At 41.6% G+C, this 25,383-nt stretch overlaps 1 protein-coding gene across 1 annotated transcript in view; it reads left to right on the top strand.

Moving 5' to 3' along the window:
* Window positions 1–25,072, top strand: part of MTCH2 (mitochondrial carrier 2) — a 33,069-nt gene extending 7,997 nt beyond the window's left edge. Inside the window, exons 2-13 of the mRNA XM_077460949.1 lie at window positions 9,505–9,589; window positions 9,754–9,860; window positions 12,392–12,418; window positions 14,412–14,468; window positions 15,106–15,163; window positions 18,490–18,541; window positions 18,987–19,046; window positions 19,183–19,280; window positions 19,386–19,423; window positions 20,220–20,287; window positions 20,372–20,447; window positions 24,835–25,072. Of these exons, the coding sequence (XP_077317075.1) occupies window positions 9,505–9,589; window positions 9,754–9,860; window positions 12,392–12,418; window positions 14,412–14,468; window positions 15,106–15,163; window positions 18,490–18,541; window positions 18,987–19,046; window positions 19,183–19,280; window positions 19,386–19,423; window positions 20,220–20,287; window positions 20,372–20,447; window positions 24,835–24,921 (813 nt within the window). The 3' untranslated portion in view covers window positions 24,922–25,072. The remainder of the gene's footprint in view (window positions 1–9,504; window positions 9,590–9,753; window positions 9,861–12,391; window positions 12,419–14,411; window positions 14,469–15,105; window positions 15,164–18,489; window positions 18,542–18,986; window positions 19,047–19,182; window positions 19,281–19,385; window positions 19,424–20,219; window positions 20,288–20,371; window positions 20,448–24,834) is intronic.
* The last annotated feature ends 311 nt before the right edge of the window (window positions 25,073–25,383 follow it).

Here is a 25,383-nt window from a genome sequence, read left to right as displayed (position 1 = left end):
GGCAGATACCATGCGGGGGAGACCATAGTTCTCACATTGTGCCTTTCTTTTGCCCCGGGGCTTTACAGTGTTCTGATGGTGTGGGCTTTGTCTGTGTTACAGGCGGGTTTGCTGTGTTGAACAGCCGGTTTTGAAAGGTCAGCTTGCAACACAGACAAAACCAGCTCTTCAACACAGCCGCTCTCCCCCCCCCCTCCAGCAGCAGCGATGCACAATCTGAGAACTATGGGCTCCTCCGTTGTTTATAGGTTTAAATTGTGAGTGTGAAATGGTATCTCCCATCGAGAGATACCTATTATGATGTGCACTTGCACCCTGGTTACGTGATCCCAGCTGATCGGCAAATCAGCTGTTGTGCTGTTCGGTCCTGCGCATGCGCAGTACATCCCGGGCACTATTCGATGGAGGGCACTTCTCAACTGAACACCGGCTCTCCTCTCGCACTGTGGCATCGCGTGATGAAAGGAATGCGGATAACTGGCAAGTGTTTACATTGGATAAGCTGATGCATGCGGTAAAGGGCCACTGTGATTGGCCCTTTACCCCGATCTGTGATCAGCTGACACAGCAATCACAGAGCACACCACAGCAGGCATGCAGGGAAGCGGTTCTGGGAGAATGTGAATAGATCAGGGGTTGACAAATTTGCTTGGAATCTAGGAGCCAGCTAAAAAAGTTAGGAGCTAGGTCCGTGACGGCGATCTGGACCTGTCCCTGGCCTGACATGGAGACGAGTGAGGGGAAGATAGCCCCCAGCCCCTCACCTGTCTCTAAGTCATTGCCCATAGCTATTAGAGGGACATTTTATTTGTTTTATTTTTTTCAAATGACGATTTTTTTTTAAATTGCATTTTAGTGTAAATATGAGATGTGAGGTCTCTCTGACCCCAGATCTCATATATAAGAGGACCTGTCATGCTTTTTTCTATTACAAGGGATTTTTACATTCCTTGTAATAGGAATAAAAGTGACACACATTTTTTTTTTTTTTTTTTTAAAAGAACAGTGAAAAAAAATAAAAAAAGTTAAAATAAGAAAAAAATTTTTTTTTTAAATGCGCCCTGTCCCGCCAAGCTTGCGTGCAGAAGCGAACGCATATATGAAAGCGGTGTTCAAACCACACATGTGAGGTATCGCTGCGATCGGTAGAGTAAGAGCAATAATTCTAGCCCTAGACCTTCTCTGTAACTCAAAATGTGCAACCTGTAGAATTTTTTAAACGTCGCCTATGGAGATTTTAAAGGGTAAAAGTTTGTCGCCATTCCATGAGCGGGCGCAATTTTGAAGCATGACATGTTGGGTATCAATTTACTCGACGTAACATTATCTTTCACAATATAAAAAAAAATTGGGCTAACTTTACTGTTGTCTTATTTTTTTTTATTAAATTATTTTTTCCCCAAAAAAAGTGCGCTTGTAAGTACGCTGTGCAAATATGGTGTGACAGACATTATTGCAACGACCACCATTTTACTCTCTAGGGTGTTAGAATAAAAAAGAAAAAAAAGTATGTATGTATGTATGTATGTATGTATGTATGTATTGTTTAGGTGTTCTAAGTAAATGGAAGGAAACCCATTAGCATTAATGGTTGTAATTCCAACGACCACCACAAGAGGGCACCAGATTCCAGAAGGAATAGGATCACAGAAGGCCTCAAAGCCGGGTGCTCAATTACCGGCCGCCGGCGGCGCGGCCCGACGCAATCACGCTGGGGGGGTCCACGGAGACAGGATACCCCCAGCTGTGCTGCCCCAGGTGCCAGTGGCTAATTCTAGTCGCCAATGCGACCTGGCGCCCGGGTTTTGTCGAGCCCTGGAATAGATGCCCTCTCGGAACTGGACGACTGCGCTGTAGCATGAGATCTTAGAATGAGATCCTAAAATTTTGATCTTGGAATGCATTAGAGCTGCAACTAACAATTATTTTCTTAATCAATTAGTTGACAGATTAATTGGATAAAAACCTCAAAAGTTTGGTTATAATTTAGTATATATGTAGACTTAAAGTGTTTGGTTCCCTTATCGGCACAGTCTGTGTTGATGAGGGAATCGAGAGAATTTCTTTCCTGAAACCCGTGGTTGTAGGAAAGAAATTTGCTTTGTGTATGGGCAGCCTTCACAGCACTGGGCGGGGAGACTTGGCTGCCAATCTGACCCTTGGAATACAGGATGCTGTGTGCGTCCCCACGACACCCTGTGTGATAGAAGTAGCAGTGCTATGCAAACTGACCACACGCACATGGATCTGGTTCTGTGCTTGGAGTGGTCAGAATGAAATTTAGAGAAGAGGAACTTGCAGAATTATAGTAAATGGAAAAAGTGAAAAGTGAAAAATTCACCTCTTAATACAGTGTTACAATATCTGCATAGAGTCTAGACATCACAGAAAGTGAAAATACGTGAAAGAAAACAAACTTAAACCATCAATCTCTATCTCCAAAAAACTGTAAGACCCCTTTACACAGGCTGCATACGTTTTTTTCTCAGCAGGGGATCTGTTTGCTGATCCCCCTGCTGGGTGGAGCAGCCGGGTGACAGGTCCTTGTCTGCTTTGCTCATGCAGAGGAGAGAGAAACCGACAGCCGGATCTCTCCTGTCAAAAGGACCTAATTTAATTATTTTGTGTAGCGTTCATCCATAAACCGCTTTTTGCTTCTTTGTATAGGTGGCATAAAACCATAAATTCAGTGCAGATCGACGTGTCCCTTCACCAACTCTAATTGACACCCACTCACCAGATAACATTGGCTCTCTTTGAACAAAGATCAGCAAAAAAGCGCTCTGAACTCATGTTATTCAGTATAGCCGCTTCTCCCATGCTATCATATCTCCTCCCTCTCCTCTCTTCTCCACAGCATTCATATCATGAGGACACGGAGAATGAAACAATACATAGCATAATACTGCTAAACCAGGGGGTTGATTTACTAAAACTGAAATGTGCAAAATCTGGTGTAGCTGTGCATGGTAGCCAATCGGCGTCTAATCTCAGATTGTTCAATTAAAGCGGAAGTAAACCCTGCGGGGGGAAAAAAATGTTTTTCCCTTCCCTGCAAAGTAAAGGCATAATGTGCTAGTATGCATTACATACTATCACATTGTGACACTTACTTGCAAACGAAGCCTGCGCTGTCCCCGCTGCGGGGCGCGTCCATTTTTGCCCCTTTCCGGGGCGAGGACTCCGGCTATGTGACTGGCCAGGGCCGCGTGATGTCACTCCCACACAGGAGCCACCAGTCATGGTACTCGCTCCTGAAGAAATGGCACGGGCGGCCGTTCTTTCAGAGCACATGCGCCGATGACCTCTATGCAGTAGATACCTCTTAAATGGCAGACATTTAGGAAATATTTACATTCTCACAAAAGTGAGTACACTTGTCTGGTTTGTCTAAACCACTGGCAACAAAAGTGAGTACACCCCTAAGGCAAAATGTCCAAATTGGGTCCTAAGTGTCAATTTTTTTTGTGGCCACCATTATTTTCCAGCACTGCTTTAATCCTCTTGGGCATGGAGTTCACCAGAGCTTCACAGGTTGCCACTGGAGTCCTCTAACACTCCTCCATGACGACATCGCAGAGCTGGTGGATGTTAGAGACCTTGTACTCATCCACCTTCCGTTTGAGGAGGCCCCACAGATGCTCAATAGGGTTTAGGTCTGGAGACATGCTTAGCCAGTCCATCACTGCTGCATGCTCTTGGCAACCATTCTGCAGCTCGGTTTCAGGGTCTTGGCAATTTTCTTATAGCCTAGACCATGTAGAACAATAATTCTTCCTCAGAGTTCTTTGCCATGAGGTGTCATGTTGAACTTCCAGTGACCAGTATGAGAGAGTGAGAGCACCAAATTTAACACACCTGCTCCCCATTCATACCTGAAACCTTGTAACACTAACGAGTCACATGACACCAGGGAGGGAAAATGGCTAATTGGGCCGAATTTGGATGTCTTTACCTTGGCTACTTTCACGCTGAGTCATTTTTCGAGGGGGGGGGGGGGTAAAAAGCGCACTGGTAGCGGTGGCAAGGCGCCACTTAAACAGCTTCCACCTCGGTGTGAAAGTGCCCTTAGGGGTGTACTCACTTTTGTTGCAGCAGTTTAGACATTATTGGCTGTGTGTTGAGTTATTTTGAGGGAACAGTACATTTACACTGTTATACAAGCTGTACACTCACTACTTTACATTGTAGCAAAGTCTCATTTCTTCAGTGTTGTCATATTAAAACAAAATATTTTTGGCATTTTAAAGGGGTTGTAAAGTAAAAAATTTTTTATAATAAATTTACCTTACCTCCACTGTGCAGCTCGTTTTGCACAGAGTGGCCCCGAACCTAGTCTTCTGGGGTCCCTCGGCGGCTGTCTCTTCTTCCTCCCACAAGTACTTCTCACTTTCACGTGAGCTCCCTCGCATGGTGAGAAGCACTTGGGGGCGCGCTCCCGTGATACAGCGAGTGGCTATAGCCACCGGTTGTATCACTCGGCCCCGCCCCCGGCGCACCATGTCATTGGATGTGATTGACAGCAGTGCGAGCCAATGGCTGTGTTGCTTTCAATCCATCCACTCTAGCCAATCAGCGGCCAGGCTGAGCGGCGTAGAGGACATCGGGGGGGGCGAGAGCAGGAATTTCGAGGGGTCAGGTAAGTAAAACGAGGGGCGGGGGGGCCGGCACTGTCAGATGCATTAAGGTGAAAAAATATTTACCTTTACAACCCCTTTTAAGCTTTGACCCAAAAACAAACAAACTCGGAAGCTGATTGGTTTCTATGCACAGTTGCATCACGTTTGCACGCTCCAGTTTTTAGTAAAACAAAGCTTGGGCTTTTTTGTAATAAAAAGCAAACCTACATCGTATAAAGCAGATCACAAAGTTGGTAAAGCAATGTGCAAATCACTATTCTTTTAGTAAACTATACAAGTGCCATAAAAATTAGTGCAGATTCTACCTCTAGGTGTCCCTCCTCCAGTTTGGTTGGACAGCTCCCCAGCTAATGTTGCTTCTCTTTAGATAAGGATCAGCAAAACGGCTGCTCTGAATTCCTATAATCCTATCCTAGTATTCATATCCCATATGATCCTGGGGGGAAAAAAAACAATACATAGGATATGATTGCTAAAACCAAGTATTGTTAAAGTGGTTGTAAACCCTTCCCCACAACTTTGTCCCATGTAAATCAGCATAAAAAACCCTAATGGACACTGCTTGTAGATATCTCCTTACTTGCTTAGTAATGTTGTAATCCTTGTTCTGTAGAATGAAGTCATTGAGCATGCCCAGATCTCCCCTGATTTAAGGCATACTCTCTGTCTTATCTATTTGTTATCAGGACTTCCTACGGCACAACACTGAACTCTGCTAATCACTAAGAGCTTCCTCCTACACACCATGTGACCTCACATACACTCTAAACTTGACCATTACTGCAGTCTTACCAGCTGAAGCTGATAAGTCTGACAAAGGGAAACATTAGACATTGGCACAAGTAAATACTATGAAATAAGTAAGCTATGAACAGGGAAGCAGGGTTGCAATAGAAACGTTGGATTGAGAAGGAGGCTTGGTTAACAGTACAGGAAGTGCTCAATGTAAGGGCGGAAATACACTCCACTGTGGATGCAGAAAACAATACTTAAGATGGTGCTGCCTAACCCCTGGAAACAAGTTTTTTTTTAAAGTTTCTTTAAACAGTAAGTAATATGGAATTTGTGCTGGATTACAGTGGATATAGTCTTGATAATGACTTATTATAAAGGACTAACTGAAAAGAAGCATCAGAGTGGGAGAGTTTACTTCCTCTTTAAAGAGAAAATTTACTCGCAAACATTTGTCATCAGTATGACTTTTTCAAGAGACGGTCACCCGCAGAGTTTCTCGGGCTCTGCTGTTCTGTACGGGACCCCAGGAAACCGATTTTCCCAGAGTAAGCAGGAGGAACCCAGGTTAACAATATATTCCCCCGATACCTCTTGTAACTAATGATCCCAGGAGCAATAAAAAACATAGAAAAAAATTGTATTACTAAAACACTGTAAAATACCCCTCACCCACCCCATATAAAAAGTACACCATGGGGCAAGCATGTGTATGTAAGCATTAATCATGCTGCATGTGAGATATTGTTGTGAATGTTGGAGTGAGTGCATTAATTCTAGGGTCATAGTCCATGGTGAACTCTAAACTAATGACCTGTGAAGGCTTTTAAAGTGTCAACGAAGGAGAATTTTTGGCACCATAGTTTATCGCGATTCCATGGCCATTCACAAATTTAAGACTTGACTAGTTTGGTATCTCTTTACTTGATGCAACCCCATCTTAATATTTTACCAAAAAATAGGTATAATATTGTGTTTGCACTAAAATCCATTTTAGTTAATTTTTTTTAATGTAAATATTGGTTTCATAAATAACTGTGCAGATATTATGTAACAAAAAATTGCAGCTACCACCATTTTCTTCTCCATGGTCTCTGCTTTCAGAAATTATCACTTTTTTTTTTTTTTTCTAGCAAAAAAATTCTTTTTAAAGGTTCCAAAAAATATAAGAATTATCCTGATAGAAAAGTGGTTAATAAATATACTTTTCATCCAGCTTCTGCACTACTGGGGGTGACGTCACACTCTTTCCAATAAGATCTCGGGAATTATGAGTAGCACGCGGTTACACACGTATTTGGGATATTCTGTGGCTGCAGTAATAGTTTGCAGGATGATGAGCTTTTCTTCTGCGATCCACTGGCTGTGGTTGCAATGTTTTGCAGGCTCAAATGCAAAAAATAATGCACATTTTTTTAAATTTTTTTTATTTTATGAATTAATATGAGTGCATTTTATTTATTTGCAAAATGCAGAGTTAGTCTTTTAATACATTTTCATGTTCAATGTTTTTATATTGAGAAAAAGTTGGATAGGTACATACATCAGACAGGACTGGTTATACAAAGTAGAAACATATATAAAGCACTGTACAAAAATGATGTATGAAATGTTCAGCCTGGTTTACATCATTGAACTTGTCATCCAATAGTATCCAAATAACTAACATCTACATGTGTGCTGAGCATAAAGCAGGTAAACATATCCATGCCAGTCCAAATGATTAGTGGTGCCATTCCAAAATAAGTATCCATTGGTTGCAGGGTGGATTTGATTGAAATCAAGTTGATTTTAAATCACTAGTAAAAAGACTTGATTTAAATCATAATTTTTAAAGAGCAACTGTCATCTGTCCCGCAGCGGCTCCCCCTCTCACCCGCTGTTGACTCACCGACGGTCCCATTCACTTTACTGGCACGGTTGTTGATGTGGCAGGGACACAACGAGGTGAAGGACATGGTGGCAGCAGGTGAGTGGATGCCCACTAACAGGCGCTGCCATGATGGATCTGAAATCACAGGTGTTCTTTAAATGTAAGGACGTATTCTTGCTGGTAGTTAGAATCTTTAGTATTTGCAAACAAAATGAATGTTTTCTATTCAGAATAAGCAGTCAGGTTAGTAAAACAGCGATATCGGAACCGGTCAATCATACAGTTTGTAGTGTACTTAGATTTGCAAAACAATGGGATAAAGGAATATTCCTGAACTTTGGGATTTTCTTTTTTTAAGGTTACTGTGAAATTGTGTGAATGCATTTACCAAAAATTTTAATATTGCAGAATATACAACCTCATGCTACATAACTAAGCTCCATTTCATGCTGAATAAACTAAATTATGAATGTATCTTAAATAGAAGACCTATTTTTAGATAGATTTTTACTCCAAAAGCATTTTATTAAAATTGATAAAAATCACAAAAATTTGATTTAAATTAGAAAAATCTGATTTTTCTTTAAATCGTTGATTTATATCCACCCTGGTTAACTGTAAATGCATATATTTAGCCCAGGGGTCCCAAGTGTTCGTAACCACTTAAGACGTAAGACCACCTTTTTTGACACTCTGTTTGCATGTAAAAATCTGTAATTTTTGCTAGAAAATTTGTTTTTTTAGAGCAGTGATGGCGAACCTTGGCACCCCAGATGTTTTGGAACTACATTTTCTGTGATGCTCAACTACACTACAGAGTGCATGAGCATCATGGGAAATGTAGTTCCAAAACATCTGAGGTGCCAAGGTTCACCATCACTAGCCTAGAGAATAAAATAGTGGGTGTTTGAACTTTATTGTCATACTGTATTTGCACAGCAGTTTTTCAAATGCAATTTTTTTGGAAAAAAGGGCACTGTCTTGGTTTTTAACGCACAAAATTTTGTGATTTGCTGTCCTTTTTTTGCTTTATTACTGGATCCATAGCCATGGATGTTGATGTCCTGGAATGCTGCGCCCCACATAATAATGCCTGTCGTGCAGAATATTGACCCATTGAGTGTCTCTTTAGGCCGGGTTCAAACTAGTGCGACAAACTCTCCGACATTGAGAGCTTAGGTCGCATGACGTGTGAAAATCAGTGTTTTTCCTATAGGAGCCTTCGACTGGTCGACTTTGAAAATGCTCCCTGTACTGCTTTGGTCCGACTTTGATCCTACTTCAGCCCATTGACTATCATTGAAGTAGGATCAAAGTCGGATCCTTGTCCTAACCATTCGACTTTGGCATCCGACATTGTGTTATTTCCTGCCCCCTAACATTGTATGTTAGATTTGATTGGTCAAAGGACAATTCGTACTATCTGAAAAAGTCGGATCCAAGTAGTATCCTGTTCATGAAAGTAGGACTGATGTCGCAGAGCAAAGTAGGACGAAAGTCGCACTACTGTCGTGTAGTATAGTGTAGACCCAGCCTTTGGCCGGGTTCACACTGGTACGACAAATGCTCTGACATTGGGATCGCATGACGCATGACGTGTGGAAATCAATGTTTCCCAATGGGAACTGTCTTAACTGGTCCGACTGTGAAAATTTGTAGTTCACAGAAGTTAGCTGGAAAAGCAGATACCTTTGTCTAAGATTAAGATCAATGCATAGGAAGTTATAAAGACTGGATTTCTGGCAGGCGCTATACTCCTGTATAACAGTGTTTGCTGTCCCCTCAAAATAACTCCACACACAGCCGTTAATGTCTTAACCGCTGGCAACAAAAGTGAGTACACCCTTACGTGAAAATGTCCAAATTGGGCCCAATTGGCCATTTTGCCCTCCCAGGTGTCATGTGACTCGTTAGCATTACAAGGTCTCAGGTGTGAATGGGGAGCAGGTTTGTTAAATTTGATATCGCTCTCGCTCTCTCATACTGGTCACTGGATGTTCAACATGGCACCTCATGGCAAAGAACTCTCTGGGGATCTGAAAAAAAATTTTTTTGCTCTACATATAGATGGCCTAGGCTATAAGAAGATTGCCAAGACCCTGAAACTGAGCTGCAGCACGATGGCCAAGACCACACAGCGGTTTACCAATCTACTCCTGAACTCGCATATGAATGAGGCTTATGTAGATTTTATCTGACAGATGCCAATTATTCAGTATCTACTGGCCTTTGAATGGATCTCATTTTACTTATTTATAGGTGGGACATGAGCCGCTTCCACCAACTCTGGGACGAAATCTCTTTGGACGCCAGGTGTACCAGCTCCCTGGCCTCTTCGCCTATGGTATGTAACTGATTATTATTACAGTTTTGTCCTTTTTATAGGTGTTCATTAGTGGAATTGATGGAACATCGATTACCTTAGGAAAATTAAGTAAAGCACCCCCTCCTTCCTATTGATTGCATCTTGATGCATTAATTGATTTTTGTTCCTTTGTGTATTTTCAGCAAAACACATCATCAGTATCGATGGCAAGAAAGGACTTTTCAAGGGCTTGGCACCCCGCCTGTGTGCCGGTGCTGTGGGCACTGTAGTGCATAGTAAAGTCTTGCAGGTAATTTTTTATTTTATTTATTCTGCACCAGATAGGATTTAAAAAATGTGTATGTTGCTGCATATATTTGTTTAGAAGTTTAAGGAAAAAAAATTACATTTAAATGCCCATTAATGCAACATTATCAGTGTCGTTTGCAGCCTTGTCAGTGTGTTTGTCGTTTAAAAATGGCGCTGCCGAGATACAGAACGGATGTCCTTTGTATCTCGGCGGCGCTCAGTAGTTCTCAGCGGCTTTCGGGTATTTTCGGCCGTTCTCTGCTATTTTCGGCCACACTCAGCTATTTTCGGTCACACTCAGCCGTTCTTGGCGGCTTTCCGAGAACGGCCGAGTGTGGCCGAAAACCGCCGAGTGTGGCTGAAAATAGCCTGAAGCCACAGAGAACGGCAGAAACGGGTAGCAACAGCGGAGGATCGGCGTATAACACGCACCCCCCCCCCCCCCCCCCCAATTTCCCTCTGATTTTAGGGGGGGAAAGTGCGTGTTATACGCCAATTTAAATACGGTAAGTAAATACCTGTACTTAGTAGTTTCCCACTGCCACCAATCCAGAATCCGGTCTTCCTTTGAAGTTTTATTATAATTTGTGATTCAGAGAGAAGGAGAGATAGGAAGGGTATAAAACAGAGGCTGAGGGAAGTACATTCCCAATTACCCTTTATGGAGCTGTGTGTCCTTACTCTAAGGAGAATTCAAAAAAAAAACTCAGTGTAACTGACTGTAGCAAAGTTGCTGCATTTACTGAAATGGTATTTGTATCTCACTGAATACTTTCATTTGGTGCCTGGAATTGCTTTTTTTATCAGCATGTGAGTATCCGTTTGTCTTTTTGGATTCAATACATTTATTTATGGTCATACACAAAATGTTCGCACCCTCCTGTGTATTGTTCTTCATCAACCTGAGAGCATTTTTATGTCTGTTCAGCTAGTAGTAAAAGTACAAATTGTACTGCCAATTGTTTTTCAGAAGATTTTGTGCTGGATTAATGTCATCACAGCATTCTACTGATACTCACAGAAGAACTATTAATGTAATGTATTATGAATCAATATTTAGCAAAGGAAACTTTCAGCTGTTCCTTTTTATAGACAACTTACTACTTAACCCCCCTCCCCCCCATCATTTCAGGCAAAACATGCCCCCTTTCCTCCCACCCTACCTCCCCCAGCACTTATAAACCCATTATGAACAAAATATGACCTCCTCCCTCCCACCACCTCTAACCCATTCTATGGAAGTTTATTTATTTTTTGTTCTTACCTGCTGAAGTCCTCCATCCAAGTCACCCGCTATTGCAAATCCACTGCTGCAGATATGTCTTGTGCCAATGTTACTCCTATTCTGGATCCTGAGAGGATCAGTCATTGGGAAGTGTCCATGTCATGCAGGCAGTGACATGGACACTCAAAAAAGGCCTCCGTCAGTTGTAAACAAGGGAAGAGAGAAGGCTCAAGACTGGAGCATTATATGATTGCAGATTTAGGTTAGTAAAATTTAGGGTTTTTCTTCTTTTTTATTTTTTATTTTTTTTTTCCCCCAAATCCAGCAACCGTTATTAATATTCTAACATTAATGTAGAAAATTGTTAAACCATTGCAAGGGGGTTGTTGCCATTACCCCTTTGTAAAGATCTCCCCTTACTTCCTATCCAAGAGAAACAGGATGTAAGCAGAAATTTCTACTCTTAAGGCCCATACACACGATCAGAATTTTTGACAACAAACATGCAAATTAGCTGTTTTGGACCAACATCCGCCCGTGTGTACGCTCCATCGGACAAACTTTTTTGGTTTTCATCTGACTTTTGTTGGCTGTGCGAACGGACAAACTTTCTGGCAACAAAAGTCCGATGGAGCAAAGTCTGATCGTGTGTACAGAAAACCATAGGACTTTTGTACAAAGTACAAACAGGCATGCTCAGAACCAATGCAAAAAATCAGACAACAATACAGAAGTTGACCAAAGGTGGCGGTAAAGAGCAGAAAACCCACATGATTTGTTGAAAGTTGGCTGAAAAAGTCCTGCTGTGTGTATGCAATACAAGTTCAGGGCCGACGCCCTTTGTACAAAAATCCAAGAGAAAGTTTGTACAAAGTCCTATCGTGTGTATGAGGCTATAGTTGTCAGTGGGCCAGGTGGTCACATTGGATCTCACCTTACCATCTGTCCCAGTGACCACCATTACATTTTGTATTTCTTATCCCTTTCAGTCCTGGTGATGGAGGTCCTCAGGACTAATAGAGAAAGTGGATAAAAATCTGACCGGATTCTAACCCTCAACAAAAAAAACCCTGCCCCTTCTCCTGTCTCTGTCTTCTACATTATTTCCTATCACATGCTTTGTTTGAATTGCCAGACTTGTGACAGATTTTGACAGCCAGCAAACGTACTACTATTACAATAGAATATTTTTAAAAATGTTGGTGACTGAGATTTGTCCCTCCTTTTTTGGTATTGGATTTGTATCCTAATGTATGCATATTTTAGCAGAACATTTTAACATTTTTATTTTTGTTTTTTCCCCACAGTGCTACCAGAATCAGAATCAGGCAGAGGTAAGTAGGCATGGGTTCCTAATATAGACTGTTAACTAATGCATATCTCCTAATGGACTAATTTTAAAAGGAGTCTTAAGTGACAAAAAAAATAAAAATTAAGAGGTCTCTGCGTTAAAACTTGTTTGACAAATGTAGCTCTCTAAAATTCTGGCCATATTTTGCTTAATATGTTGAATTCCTATGATCATCAGCTCCATCTAGTGACCATAATGTGGTATTCACCTGGTTGGGGTATTTTAGGAAAACCATTTATATTATGGCCACAAGACGGAGCAGATGATTATAGGAAATCGGTGTATTATTCCACATTTATTACCATTCGTGTTCTTGGTCCTACACCTTTATTCATGTCTTTACCAGCTTTGCACATCTAAAGAGACATTTTTGCCCATTCTTCTTTGCAAAATAGCTCAAGCTCTGTCAGATTATATGGATAGCATCTGTTTACAGCAATTTTCCAGTCTTGCCACATGAATATGCTTTGATCCTAAACCATTCCAATGTAGCTCTGGCTGTATGTTCAGGGTCGTTGTCCTGCTGGAAGGTGAACCTCCAACTCGGTTTCAAGTCTTTTGCAAACTAACAGGTTTTCTTCTAAGATTTCCTGTATTTGGCTCCATCCATCTTCCCATCAACTCTGACCAGCTTCACTGTCCCTGCTGAAGAAAAGCATCCCCACAACATGATCCTGCCACCACCATGTTTCACAGTGGGGAGGGTGAGTTCAGGGTGATGTGCAGTGTTAGTTTTACACCACACATAGCGTTTTTCTTTTAGACCAAAAGTTACATTTTGGTCTCCTCTGACCGGAGCACCTTCTTTCACACGTTTGTTGTGTCCCCCACATGGCTTCTCGCAAACCGCAAACAGGACTTCTTATGGCTTTCTTTTAACAATGGCTTTCTTCTTGCCACTCTTCCATAAAGGACAGATTTGTGGATTGCATGACTAATAGTTGTCCTGTGGACAGATTCTCCCACCTGAGCTGTGGATCTCTGCAGCTCCTCCAGAGTTACCATGAGATTCTTGGCTGCTTCCCTGATCAATGCTCGGTTTGCCCGGCCTGTCAGTTTAGGTGGACGGCCATGTCTTGGTAGGTTTGCAGTTGTGCCATACTCTTTCCATTTTCAGATGAAGGATTGAACAGTGCTCCGTGAGATGTTCAAAGCTTGGGGTATTTTTTATAACCTAATCTTGCTTTAAACTTCTGCACAACTTTATCCCTGACCTGTCCGATGTGTTCCTTGGCGTCCATGATGCTATTTGTTCACTAAGGTTCTCTAACAAATCTCTGAGGGCTTCACAGTACATCCTGTATTTATACTGAGATTAAATTACACACAGGTGGACTCTATTTACTAATTTGGTGACTTCTGAAGGCAATTGTTTCCACTCGATTTTAAGTTAGGAGTATCAGAGTAAAGGGGGCTGAATACAAATGTATGCCACACATTTCAGATATTTATTTGTAAAAAAAATTGAAAACCATTTATCATTTTCCTTCCATTTCACAATTATGTGCCACTGTGTGTTGGTCTATCACAGTGATGGCGAACCTTGGCACCCTAGATGTTTTGGAACTACATTTCCCATGATGCTCCTGCACTCTGCAGTGTAGGTGAGCCTCATGGGAAATGTAGTCCCAAAACATCTGTGGTGCCAAGGTTCGCCATCACTGGTTTATCACATAAAATCACAAAAAAAAAAAAAATTTAGTGTGCTAGGCCTTACTTCCACATTCACTGACAATAGTGTTCTAGGCCATACAGATCCAAATGAATTGATGTTAAACTTCTAGGCATCATTTTTGCTCACTGCTGTCCTTGACTTACTGCAGAACTCTCTCAAATTCTTTCATGGGCTGCATGGGTTAACATTTTCATAAAAAAACATTATAAAAATGATCCAGATGGTATGATAGCTAGATACACTGCAGCTTGTTGTGGAGTTGAGATGGTTCTTATTTTTTTTATTTATTTTTTTCTTGTAGGAGGGTGATGATGAACAAAAGGAAAACTGCTCCTCCCTTGACCAAATAATAAAAGAGGTAATCACAAGTATTGTATTATATGGTGATGGGTCCTAAGGGTACATTCACACCAGGTGCGGTAGGACTGCATTGAGTGGCTATTTCAGGGCAGTCCCATTAGTTCCAGTGAAGGGAACTCTTAAGGTGTCGGCATACCAAGACGTTTTGGACAATTTCATGCTCCCAACTTTATGGGAACAGTTTGGGGATGAGCAAGTTTGGGGTAGAGGAACTTGGGTGGCCTGCACCTCAACACTTTTGGGATGAGTTAGAGTGAAGACTGAGAGCCAGGCGTTCTCGTCCAACATCAGTGCCTGACCTCACAAATGTGCTTCTGGAAGAATGGTCAAACATTCCTATAGACACACTCCTAAACCTTGTGGACGGCCTTTCCAGAAGAGTTGAAGCTGTTATAGCTGCAAAGGGTGGGCCAACTCAATATTGAATCCTACGGACTAAGACTGGGGTGCCATTAAAGTTCGTGTGTGTGTGTGTAAAGGCAGGTGTTCCAATACTTCAAGTTTGTGTCATACACAAACACATCTTACAAGTGGATGTGTTTTAGATGACAGTGAATGTTTGGTGAAAGTCACATTTACTGCTTTAAAAATATACCCATAAGCTAGGAATTTGAGATTTGTTTTTCCTCTTTCAGACCACTCAGGAGATGGTTGCTCGTTCAGCGGCTACCCTTATCACTCACCCCTTCCATGGTATGTATGATTTTCCAAAGCACAATGGCTTCTGGTCCAGTGTGTGTGTTTATAGAAATATATGGGGCTTGCAACACAGAGTGTAATTTTAGGGTTAAAGGGGAAAAAATAAATCCAGCATCATGATGGGCATCCCTGAAGTAGGTCCTGAGATCATTTTTAATCCAGCCAGCAAATGAAATCCTATATCAGCCTGCCCTTTCAACTGTTAAGCAACTCGGACAAAAACAGAGGTTTTAGTTGCATATAATTGCACATACATGTTAAAGCTGGGGTTGACAAATTTGCTTGGATTCTAGGAGCCAGCTAAAAAAGTGAGGAGCCAGGTCCGTGACGGCGATCTGGACCTGTCCTTGGCCTGACATTGAGACGAGTGAGGGGAAGATAGCCCCCAGCCCCCCACATATGAGATCACCTCTCATTGGACACACCGCTCGAGTGCTAAATGGCCGCTGTGATTGGCCATTTAGCATGATCTGTGATTTGCTGTATCCAAGGGACACGGCCAACACAGAACTTCCCTGATGCGCGCCCATGGCGGCGTTCAGAGGGGAAGTAAACAGGAGGATGTCCAGGGACGCCCTCCCGGCAATTGGTGTCCGCGCTGTAGACATCTTTTGTCTATAGCGCGGGCACAAAGTGGTTAACAAAAGAATGTGACTTTTATTTCCGCCATGTTCCCGCTTATTAACGTCATATCCCCGCTAAGGGTTAGATCAGGTCCGCCTGAAAAACTGACAGGTGAACCTGATCAGACAGCTTGTGAAAGGGGTCAAGCAGGGAGGATTACAAATAATATTTTTTTTTTTCCCTTAATTAAAATATTTTTTTTTACTTTTTACAAAAAATAATATATATATATATATATATATATATATATATATATATATATATATATATATATATATATATATATATATATATATATATATATATATATATATATATATATATATATATATATATATACGGTATATTATAATGAGAAGCCATTTACCAGCCACCACACTCACCGTTGGGCAAAAGGCGCCAGATGACGCCCGCAATCACTTCCTTCTCTTCACTTTGGGAAGGAAATGGGCGGGCAGGGGAGCTTCACTCCATTAGGATTAGCATTATTGGAATAGGGTGTAATTTCTACATCCACCACAAGATGGCGCCAGACTACCGAAAGATTTTAGAAGGCCGCAAAGCCGCGGCCTCAATTACTGGCCGGCGCGGCCCGATGCAATTGCGCGGCGGAGTTTGGGGTCCAAATGGAGACCGGATACCCCAGCAGCGTTGCCCCAGGCGCCAGGACACGAATTCTAGTCGCAAATGCGACCGGGCGCCCGGGGTTTGTCGAGCCCTGTGTTAAAGCCACACTGCCATGCCAAGGCACCTCTATAAATTTGGGTCCCTAACTCAAAAGTATCCGAGTCCCCAACTATGGGACATTCTGTATATAGCAAAGTACAAACTGGGAGTAGGCTCATCTGGATTCAAATTCTGCGCCCCATACTAAAACGTAAACAATAAATGGTTTACATACCCTGTTTCCCCTAAAATAAGACCTAGTGTGATTGTCGGTGATAGCTGCAATAAAAGCCCTACCCCCCAAATAAGCCCTAGTTAAAGTCCTTGTAGGTCTTCTTTTCAGGGTAGGGCTTATTTTTAAGGAAACAGAGTAGGGCTTATTTGGGTGGTAGGGCTTATATTGCAGCCAACACCGACAGTCACGCTAGGTCTTATTTTAGGGGAAACAGGGTAACATCCACACATGTAGGGCACCCAACATTAGGGGTAATTTATTGTTCCAAAGCAAATACAAATTGGCACACTTCTATATTCCAGTGTTTCTCTTCTACATCGCTCCGCTAATGCGATCCCAGTGCTGATGGAGAGGGACAAACAAGAATACTGTACAGGTGCCCAACATCTTCTTCATCAACCATTGAGGTCCTTGGTTGTTGGAACACCAGTAGCTGAAATGGTGCAGTGAAAACCAGTGGCTTTGTGTAACTATAAGGCCGGCTTGATCTAGCCGCTGGCTTGTATGTGATTTTTGCGCAATTTTTAGAAATTTTGCCAGAGCACTCCTGAAGAGACCATTGCTAAAAAAAAAAAAAAAAGTTTCACTAACATTTCTTTAACAGTCCTTTCATCAATTATTTGGTTAATTTACTGTAGTTGGCCACCTCCTGAACCCTTGTCAGCTCTCCAACAATATTACAATGTATTGCACAAAATGGCATCATTTTTAGGATGTGACCTTTTAAAAGCGGTTATACAGGTATACTGTAGGGCTGGATGGATTTAATTTCTTTTTTTAATCATTTAAAGGGGAACGTACTAGGGCAGGCATGTCCAAAGTCTGGCCAGTGGGCCATTTGTGGCCTGCGTTCCGGTTTGATGTGGCCCCCACTTGGAATTTGTGTGTGTGTGTGTATATATGTGTGTAATATATATAATCTCTATCTCTGTAGCCCCCAAAACTCGAGTGTATTATGTTTTTTTTATGCTGTTGATATATCTATCTTCTTTAGCCTGACAAATCCCAAGCACCGCGCTCATGCTTAGGATGAGCCGGGGCGTGTGGCTGGGCGTGTTCACGAGTCTATGTACCTGAGCCGCTATGAAGCTGACAGCGTGAAGAGCCAATCACAGGCACTTTATTCCTGATCTGTGCATCTGCAGAGATCGCGGAAATGTCACAGTGCCTGTGATAGGCAGTGACGATGCGCACTGTCGGCTTCCTTGCGGGCTCGGGCACATAGACTTATGAACACGCCCAGCCACACGCCCCAGCTCATACTAAGAATGAGCGCGGGGCTCGGGATTTGTCAGGCTAAAGAAGATAGATATATTAACAGCATAAAAAACATAACACGCCCGAGCTTTGAGGGCCACAGATGGATATAGTGGGGGGGGGGGGGGTGGCGCATAGCAAAACAGAACGCAGTTCCTTTCCTAGAGAGAGAGAGAGAGAGAGAGCGTATGCCGTTGGCAATAAACTTTGCATGAAATTTAATTTTAATGGTTCAAAAAATGTCAGGCAAACTGGTCGGCATCACGCATGTTCACTTCATGAAATCTGGCCCTCTTTGAGAAAAGTTTGGACACCCCTGTACGAGGTAATAGAAGTGTGGGGTGCATTGTAATCAGGAAGCCTCGGTTCAAACTCTTCACTGGGGCTCTCACCTACTTCACTATAGTAGTCAGGGTGTGGGTCAAACCCATTACCACAACCTAGATGCAAAGCCCTCTGTTCAACAGCATTATGTTTATTCTGTCGTGTAACTGTGGATAATTATTTTAAATATTTTCATCTTTCTCTTCATTTGCAGTTATCACGCTACGGTGTATGGTCCAGTTCATTGGAAGAGAGACCAAATATGAGTATGTCAGTCTCGGTACCTTAAAGCAGAACTAAAGGCAAAACGTTTTAATAACCCGTCAGTTTTTTTTGTTTTTTTTTTTTGCATCCTGTGCCCCATGGGGGGATCTTTTCCTTTCACTTCTGGTCTCATAGCTAAAATGGAAAGTGAGAGGAAATCCCTCCAAAGTGAAGAAATCCTGGGTGTCGCCAGAACTAGTGTCCAATTGGAAGATTTCTACTCTCTTACTTTTCTCGTGTCACCCCTAAATTTAGGATGACCGTAAACAGGACAAATATAGAGGATGAAGCTGCATAACGGGGCACAGACCGTAATAATTGGCAGGTGTTCTAATCCATCTCCCCTCTATCCAAAACAAAGTTTTTTGCCTTTTTATTACACTTAAAACATAAACTCACAATATTTGTATGCTTTGTATCTTTACACGGCTTATATTAACTTTACAGTGGGGTGTTTGGATCGGTAGTGACGATATACAAGGAGGAAGGCATTCTGGGATTTTTTGCGTAAGTACATCTACAGTTTACAACTGGAGGTTGTTTGTCATTTCTATGAAAGCATGAACCTGGTTGATAAATTTACATTTTGCAAGGTCTTTAATTATCACAGATGTAGTGATATTGCTGATCTGTTTTATTTTAGAGGTTTAGTTCCAAGACTACTAGGTGATATCCTTTCTCTGTGGATCTGTAACATGGCCGCCTATCTTATCAACACTTATGCTCTGGAAAATGGGGCAAGTCCTTCCACTTTTTTTTTTTTCTCCTAAGGCATCTATTGTAATTTTATTAATCTTATAATGTGTGCTTAAGTTAATGTCTGTATCCTATTCTCTTTGCAGGCAGTAAGCGAGATTAAAAGTTACTCTCAGGCTTTAACTGGGGTGAGTTTACTTCCACCATTCTTCTTAGAGGAGTGTCTCTGGAGTTCCTTTTTTCTTTTCTTTTTTTTTTTCTATTTTCCTGCTTTGGGAGCATGCAGTGTTCTCTTTCCCCATCTCTATTGTACAATATGGTAGATTTACTAAAACAAGTGCACTCAGAATCTGGTGGCAGCTGTGCATGGTAGCCAATCGGCTTATAAGTTCAGCCCTGTCGCTCAAGCTTTGGCAATAAAACCTGGTAGCCAATTGGTTTCTTTGCAGAGCTGCATCAGATTTTTAACTCTCCAGTTTTAGTAAATCACAATAAACCTGTTTGGTAAGATGGTTGTAAAGTCATAGAAGAACTGTTTTCTGAGATCCACTTGGTTGTAGCATAGTACAAAAATTTAAATGTGGCCTTTGCCGCTGGAGAATGCCAAGTCTATTTAAAAGTAAGCTAAAAAAAAGTGGAAATCCTGCCACTGGCGCACCCCTTCGGTGACCACAGGTATCCCACAATGCAGTGCTAAGTAGCAGAGCGACTTATTAACCAAAGTAATCAGAGGCTGTCAGTTTTAAAATATATGGACACAACTCAAGAAAGCTGAAGGCGCAGAATTATAGGAAGGATTAAAATGTTAGAAGCATCGGGTACTTGAAGTGCAACATATAAGTAAATATAATGTAGAAAAAAGTTAGAATTACCAATGGCTTTGAGAACAAAAGTTATTTCTGAATGTGACATACCTTGGCAGTGTTTATTTGCTTTAAAATATTTGTTAATTTCTGACAAGATTTCCCTATTTCCTTTCCTCAGTTCCTGGCCAGTATGTTGACGTATCCATTTGTTTTAGTGTCTAATCTCATGGCTGTGAATAATTGCGGGTGAGTATGGTACATGACAGCATTCGTTGTGCAGCTGGACTTCATCAGTGTTTCCTAATAGATGGACATGTTTGTGTCTTGCAGGTTGGCCGGTGGCAGGCTACCCTATGCTCCTGTTTACACCTCCTGGGTAGACTGCTGGAGGCAGCTCAGTAAAGAGGTAATCCTTTACTTAGATTGCTTACACCAGTGGTCTCCAAACTGCGGCCGGGGGGGGGGCTGGATTCGGTCCTTTGCTTTTATATGGCCCTTGGGGCACTATTTTATTCAATGACATCAACGATGGGGCACAGTTCCTCCGAATTACACCAATTCTTCCCAATGATACCAACAATGAGGCACAATTCCTACCAATGACACCCATGATGGGGCACAGTTCCTCCCACTGACTGCATCAATGGCACCCAACAATAACACCAATAATGGGGCATAATTCCTATGACACCCATGATGGGGCAAAGTTCCTCCCACGGACAGCATCAATGGGACCCAATAACACCAATGATGGTGCATAATTCCTATGACACCAAAAATGGGGCATTGTTTACTCCAACTGATGCTGGGACATTTTCTGTTCTGGATGGCCACAGTCTGGCTCCCCTAAAGTCTGAAGGACTATAAACTGGCCCTTTGTTTAGAAAGTTTGGAGTCCCCTGGCTTAGACCAAACAAGCTGGGAAGTCTTCTAGGCAAATGTGAGTTCTGTATTTAAAGCAATGGGCCAGCACCATCATGATTGTATTTTCAGGTATTGGGTGTTTCTTCTATAGATATATCAGTTTGTTTCTTTTCAGTGCTATGCTAGTGTGCATACTATTTCTTTAGTTGCAGGCCAAGAGCAGTGTGTGTTTGTTGTAAATGTTGGAATGTTTTATATTTTTGTATTGATTACAATGGAAAATAACTTAGTGGTAGTAAACTCTTCTGGGCAACTGTGCCCCGTGTAGAGTAGTTATAAAATGACTTACAAGTAGGTGGCTTTGAAGATATTTCAAGCTGCCCCATTTAGAATTTAGGGATTGCATTGCTGTGGAATAATGCTGACCATAACTTCATGAAATGCTCCACGTGACTAGTGATGTAACGGGGTAAGTAGACCGACATTCAGCACAGGGAGCAAGGAGGGACCGCACATTCTATTGCTGGCTTTTATATGAAAACTAGGCTTGGTTCTCTTTTATTAAGCGTGTGCGAGATTCCGCCTATTGAATGCTAGAAAGGGTAGAACTACAAATGTAGAGGGGACCGGAAGTCAACTGCAAATAGGGAGCCGGCTTCAGCAGGAACAGAGAAATAAGGAAACAAGCTGTACAAACCGTAAGACAGCTGCTTTTATGCAGTGTATTCCTGTGTTTACACATCCAAACTATAGAGGAGTTATGGAAATAAGTAAATAAGATTGCGCTATGGACAGATTATACAATACCTATTCACTACAAGAATAAAGGAAAATCAAGTGAAATAAAAAGTAGACTCGAGAGGTTGAAGCTGCCTGTGCTTAGAACCTACCACTTAAAATAAAATAAAAGGAGTAGGCCAGAGATATAAAGTATGAATTAAGCTTTGGCGCTAAAACCTTTCCTAACAAACACCCTGGGGTCAAAAAGGTGTGTAGTGATCTAATCAGTGTAATTAATAGATGGCCCTATTTGTTGCCCCAGAAAATATTATAAATAAATAATGTGAATTAATGTGAAATGTGTAGTCTCCTGAGGACCACCATATAAGTGGTGTCTGCCAAATACTATATATATACTTCTTATAAATGCGTGTTGTATAAATAAAATTAAAATACAAAAAAGTGCCTGTTGGCGTGCAACTCAAAAAGTGCACATGTGCTATAACCAAAGAATAGTGAAAATATTGCATAAAATTGTAAATGAATAAACCATATATGCTAAGTGAGAAAGATCATATGCGAACCACAAGCCACAATATTAGTGGTCTGTAAACTGTGCTCTATATTATGAGTCCCAAGAGTGACAGTCCAAAATAGTCATAAAAATAACAAGAACAACAAAAAAACAAAAGGAATTCTTTCAATGCCCAAACGAATTTTTTAAAAATCGCATCACTCAGTTGCTGGAAAAAACGCATAAAGTCTTTTCAAATAAAAGGATAGACCAAAGTGACTAGTGCAGAAAGGTTAGGAACATTCTTCTCCGGTGCGCCACTCAGTGTCAGGAAAATAATTGCGCTCACCAGACAGAGAACCCTAAAAGGGTTAGCCGAGCAGTCACAGTATGAGCCACTGTGCAGCTTTCCTTGGGCTCTGCTCCTGCTGTGCTGGGGGAATGTTCGCCCTTTCACTTCCGCAAATAGTCCGTTTAGCAAGTGCATGAGGGAGGAAACAGAAGTACAACCATATTGCAACACTGTTTTTTAACGATTTATTTACCTAAAATCCAAATTACTCACAATATCCAATAAAACAATTTGCCTTTGTAATAGCTGCGCCGGCGTTGCTGCCTGTATACCAGTATGAGGTGCACGTCCTAGGCCATGCCCTACGCGTTTCGTCAGAGCGACGTCATCTGGAGCGGCCATGTTGGTGCACCTTTTCGCTTATGTAGGGTGCAGCGCTCCACTGCGCTTGCGCGATGGATCCGCGCCATTTTAACTATGGGAATGCCCTAACTGTACCGCTACGGATCCTACTACGTGCTGTGTGTTCCCTTATAACAGCACAGATATGGAGAAAAGTCAGTTTTTTCATCTCCACTGCGGGCACAGGGCATAATAAACTGTTATATTATTATATTAAACTATGGAGCACTGCAACCCAAAGCTTAATTCATACTTTATAGAGGAGTTATGTTGGGGGGGAATTTTGTTTGAATTTACTAACACTTTAAACACCCCTTTTTTTTAAAAAAAGCCATTGCTGGGCATTAAAGTGATTGTAAAGCTTTTTTTTTAACTGCTAGCCAACCAGCCACCAGGTTGGCAGGGCTGCGCAAATCGCTGTACGTTGCTTCTTTTAGACATCACAGCAGGCACGTGCCACCGGAGGCATGCACCTGCTGCATATCCCCAGAGCCGAAGCGTGTGCCCGGTGGGCGCAATGACTGCCGGTCACCCGCGATCACTCGTGACCGATCGAGAACCAGGATCTGTGTGTGTAAACGCACAGATCCCAGTCCTTGCAGGGGTCACCAATCTCTCTCCTCCCCCTAGTCAGTCCCATCCCCCCCTACGGTTAGAACACACACCTAGGGGACACAGTTAACCCCCTAGTGCTAACCCCTTCCAGTGACATTTATACAGTAATCAATGGCTATTTTTACTTCTGAGGGAACAGAATTGGTTAATAGTATGTGTATATATAAAGTGTAAAAAAAAAAGTAAAAAAAAAATAAAAATCAAACAAATATATCAAACATAAAACTCCATGAATAAACGTGGTGCAATCCTGGTGTAAAACGTGACAAACCAAATTACACAATAAAGTAAAAAAAAAGTCAGTTTACAAATGCATAAAGTGATGAGTGAAGAAAATCCAACGAAAATCGGTGTAAGGTATAATAGAGTCCCTCCACCAATATGACACAAGTGTTGGAAAGGATGCAAGTCTTCAGTGATGACACCTGTGTGTTTGCAAGCAGCTCCCCTTCTGTAAGGTATACAGCATGGGTTAAACACAGATGCTAAATTTGATTCTCTCCTGATTTGTGTTAATTCTTGAATGGTCTCAATGGCAGATTAAGGCATCAAAACATAATTCTATAAAATAAACGAAGGGGAATGGGTAAAAGCAGATCCAAATGTGATGCACTCACTTTTAAAATAAGAAGCATAGACATCAATCCACGAACGCCGAGTCTGTACGCCTCTGCATATAGTCCTGGCTCTGTCCTTGCTCCAAAGCCCTTCCAGTATTAGCTTGATGGATGGTTTTAAAATTGGAAAAGAGAGATGCCCCATAGTGTGATCCTGTATTTAAAAATTATTTATTACAATAACCACCATAAAAACAAACTCACATTTGGAATGACAAAGTGCAGCCAACCTCAAGTGCTCCAATCCCTGGGATTGATGCTCTAGGCACTATTCACATCTGACTGAAGGAGCCCCGCTCATGGTTGGCTGCACTTTTTGTTATTCCAAAGATGCTGTAAATCATATCAGACAGCACTCCTAGGAGCCAGCTTGATGATTTTTACTTTGCTCTATCACATAAAATCCCAATAAAATACATTTACGTTTTTAAGTCTAACATGACAAAATGTGGAAAATGTCAAAGGTTATGAATACTTTTTCAAGGCACTGAACGAGCCGGTGGGAGGTAACATTGTTTGTGATGGGGGAAGCAAGTATTTGACTTATATTGCCATACAAATACTTCTGGTACCTGGTGAGCAGCATTCTGGCTTCTTTAAGAATCCAGATGCCAAAAAAATATGCATAGTACTTTTTCTTTCTGCAGGTATTATAGAAGGGTCATTTCAAGTGGAATTACACTGTAAAAATAGCCTTTTGTTAATATGGGGTGTAATATAATTGATGTTTATATGCTGATTTTTTATTTTTATTTTTTTTACTTTCCAGGGAAACGCAAACCGTGGAAACAGTCTGTTCTTCCGTAAGGTGCCTGCTGGAAAGAGCTACGTCTATGAACAGAAGAGATTTTATTAAAGTGAAAAGCAACAAGGACCTGAGCTGCATCTGTCGCTGTTCACTCTGTGGGGGAGTGGCGGGAGAGTTTTTTTTTGTTTAATTTGTACACTTTTTGTTTACAATTCTGTATGATTTTTCTTTTTAATAATCATTCATTATTGAGAACACACTGCTGTGTAGGACTTTGTTTTAACTGCCAAATTAACGCCGTGTCTTCCCACTACGATGCCTTCTATGACGTATTTCTAAAATATGCTTCAGCTTGAAATGCATTTTGGCAACTTTTTTTTTTCAGGATCTTAATAGGAGTTCTTAAAGGGAAAGTACGGTTTTATTTGGTATGTGAACGTGATGAGCTTTATTGATTCTTATGAATGTGTGTTAACTGCTAGTTTATTTATCAGACGTGTAGGTTTACATCACCACCTGGAGAAGGACACTCTAAGGGCCAGTTCACACCAGAACGCAGTGCACTTGCGA

The sequence above is a fragment of the Lithobates pipiens genome, unplaced genomic scaffold (genome assembly GCF_037356315.1).
Source record: "Lithobates pipiens isolate NorthernLeopardFrog02 unplaced genomic scaffold, aLitPip1_a1.2 Scaffold_10, whole genome shotgun sequence".
Taxonomy (NCBI): Eukaryota; Metazoa; Chordata; class Amphibia; order Anura; family Ranidae; genus Lithobates; species Lithobates pipiens.
This window is presented reverse-complemented; position numbering and strand designations above follow the sequence as displayed.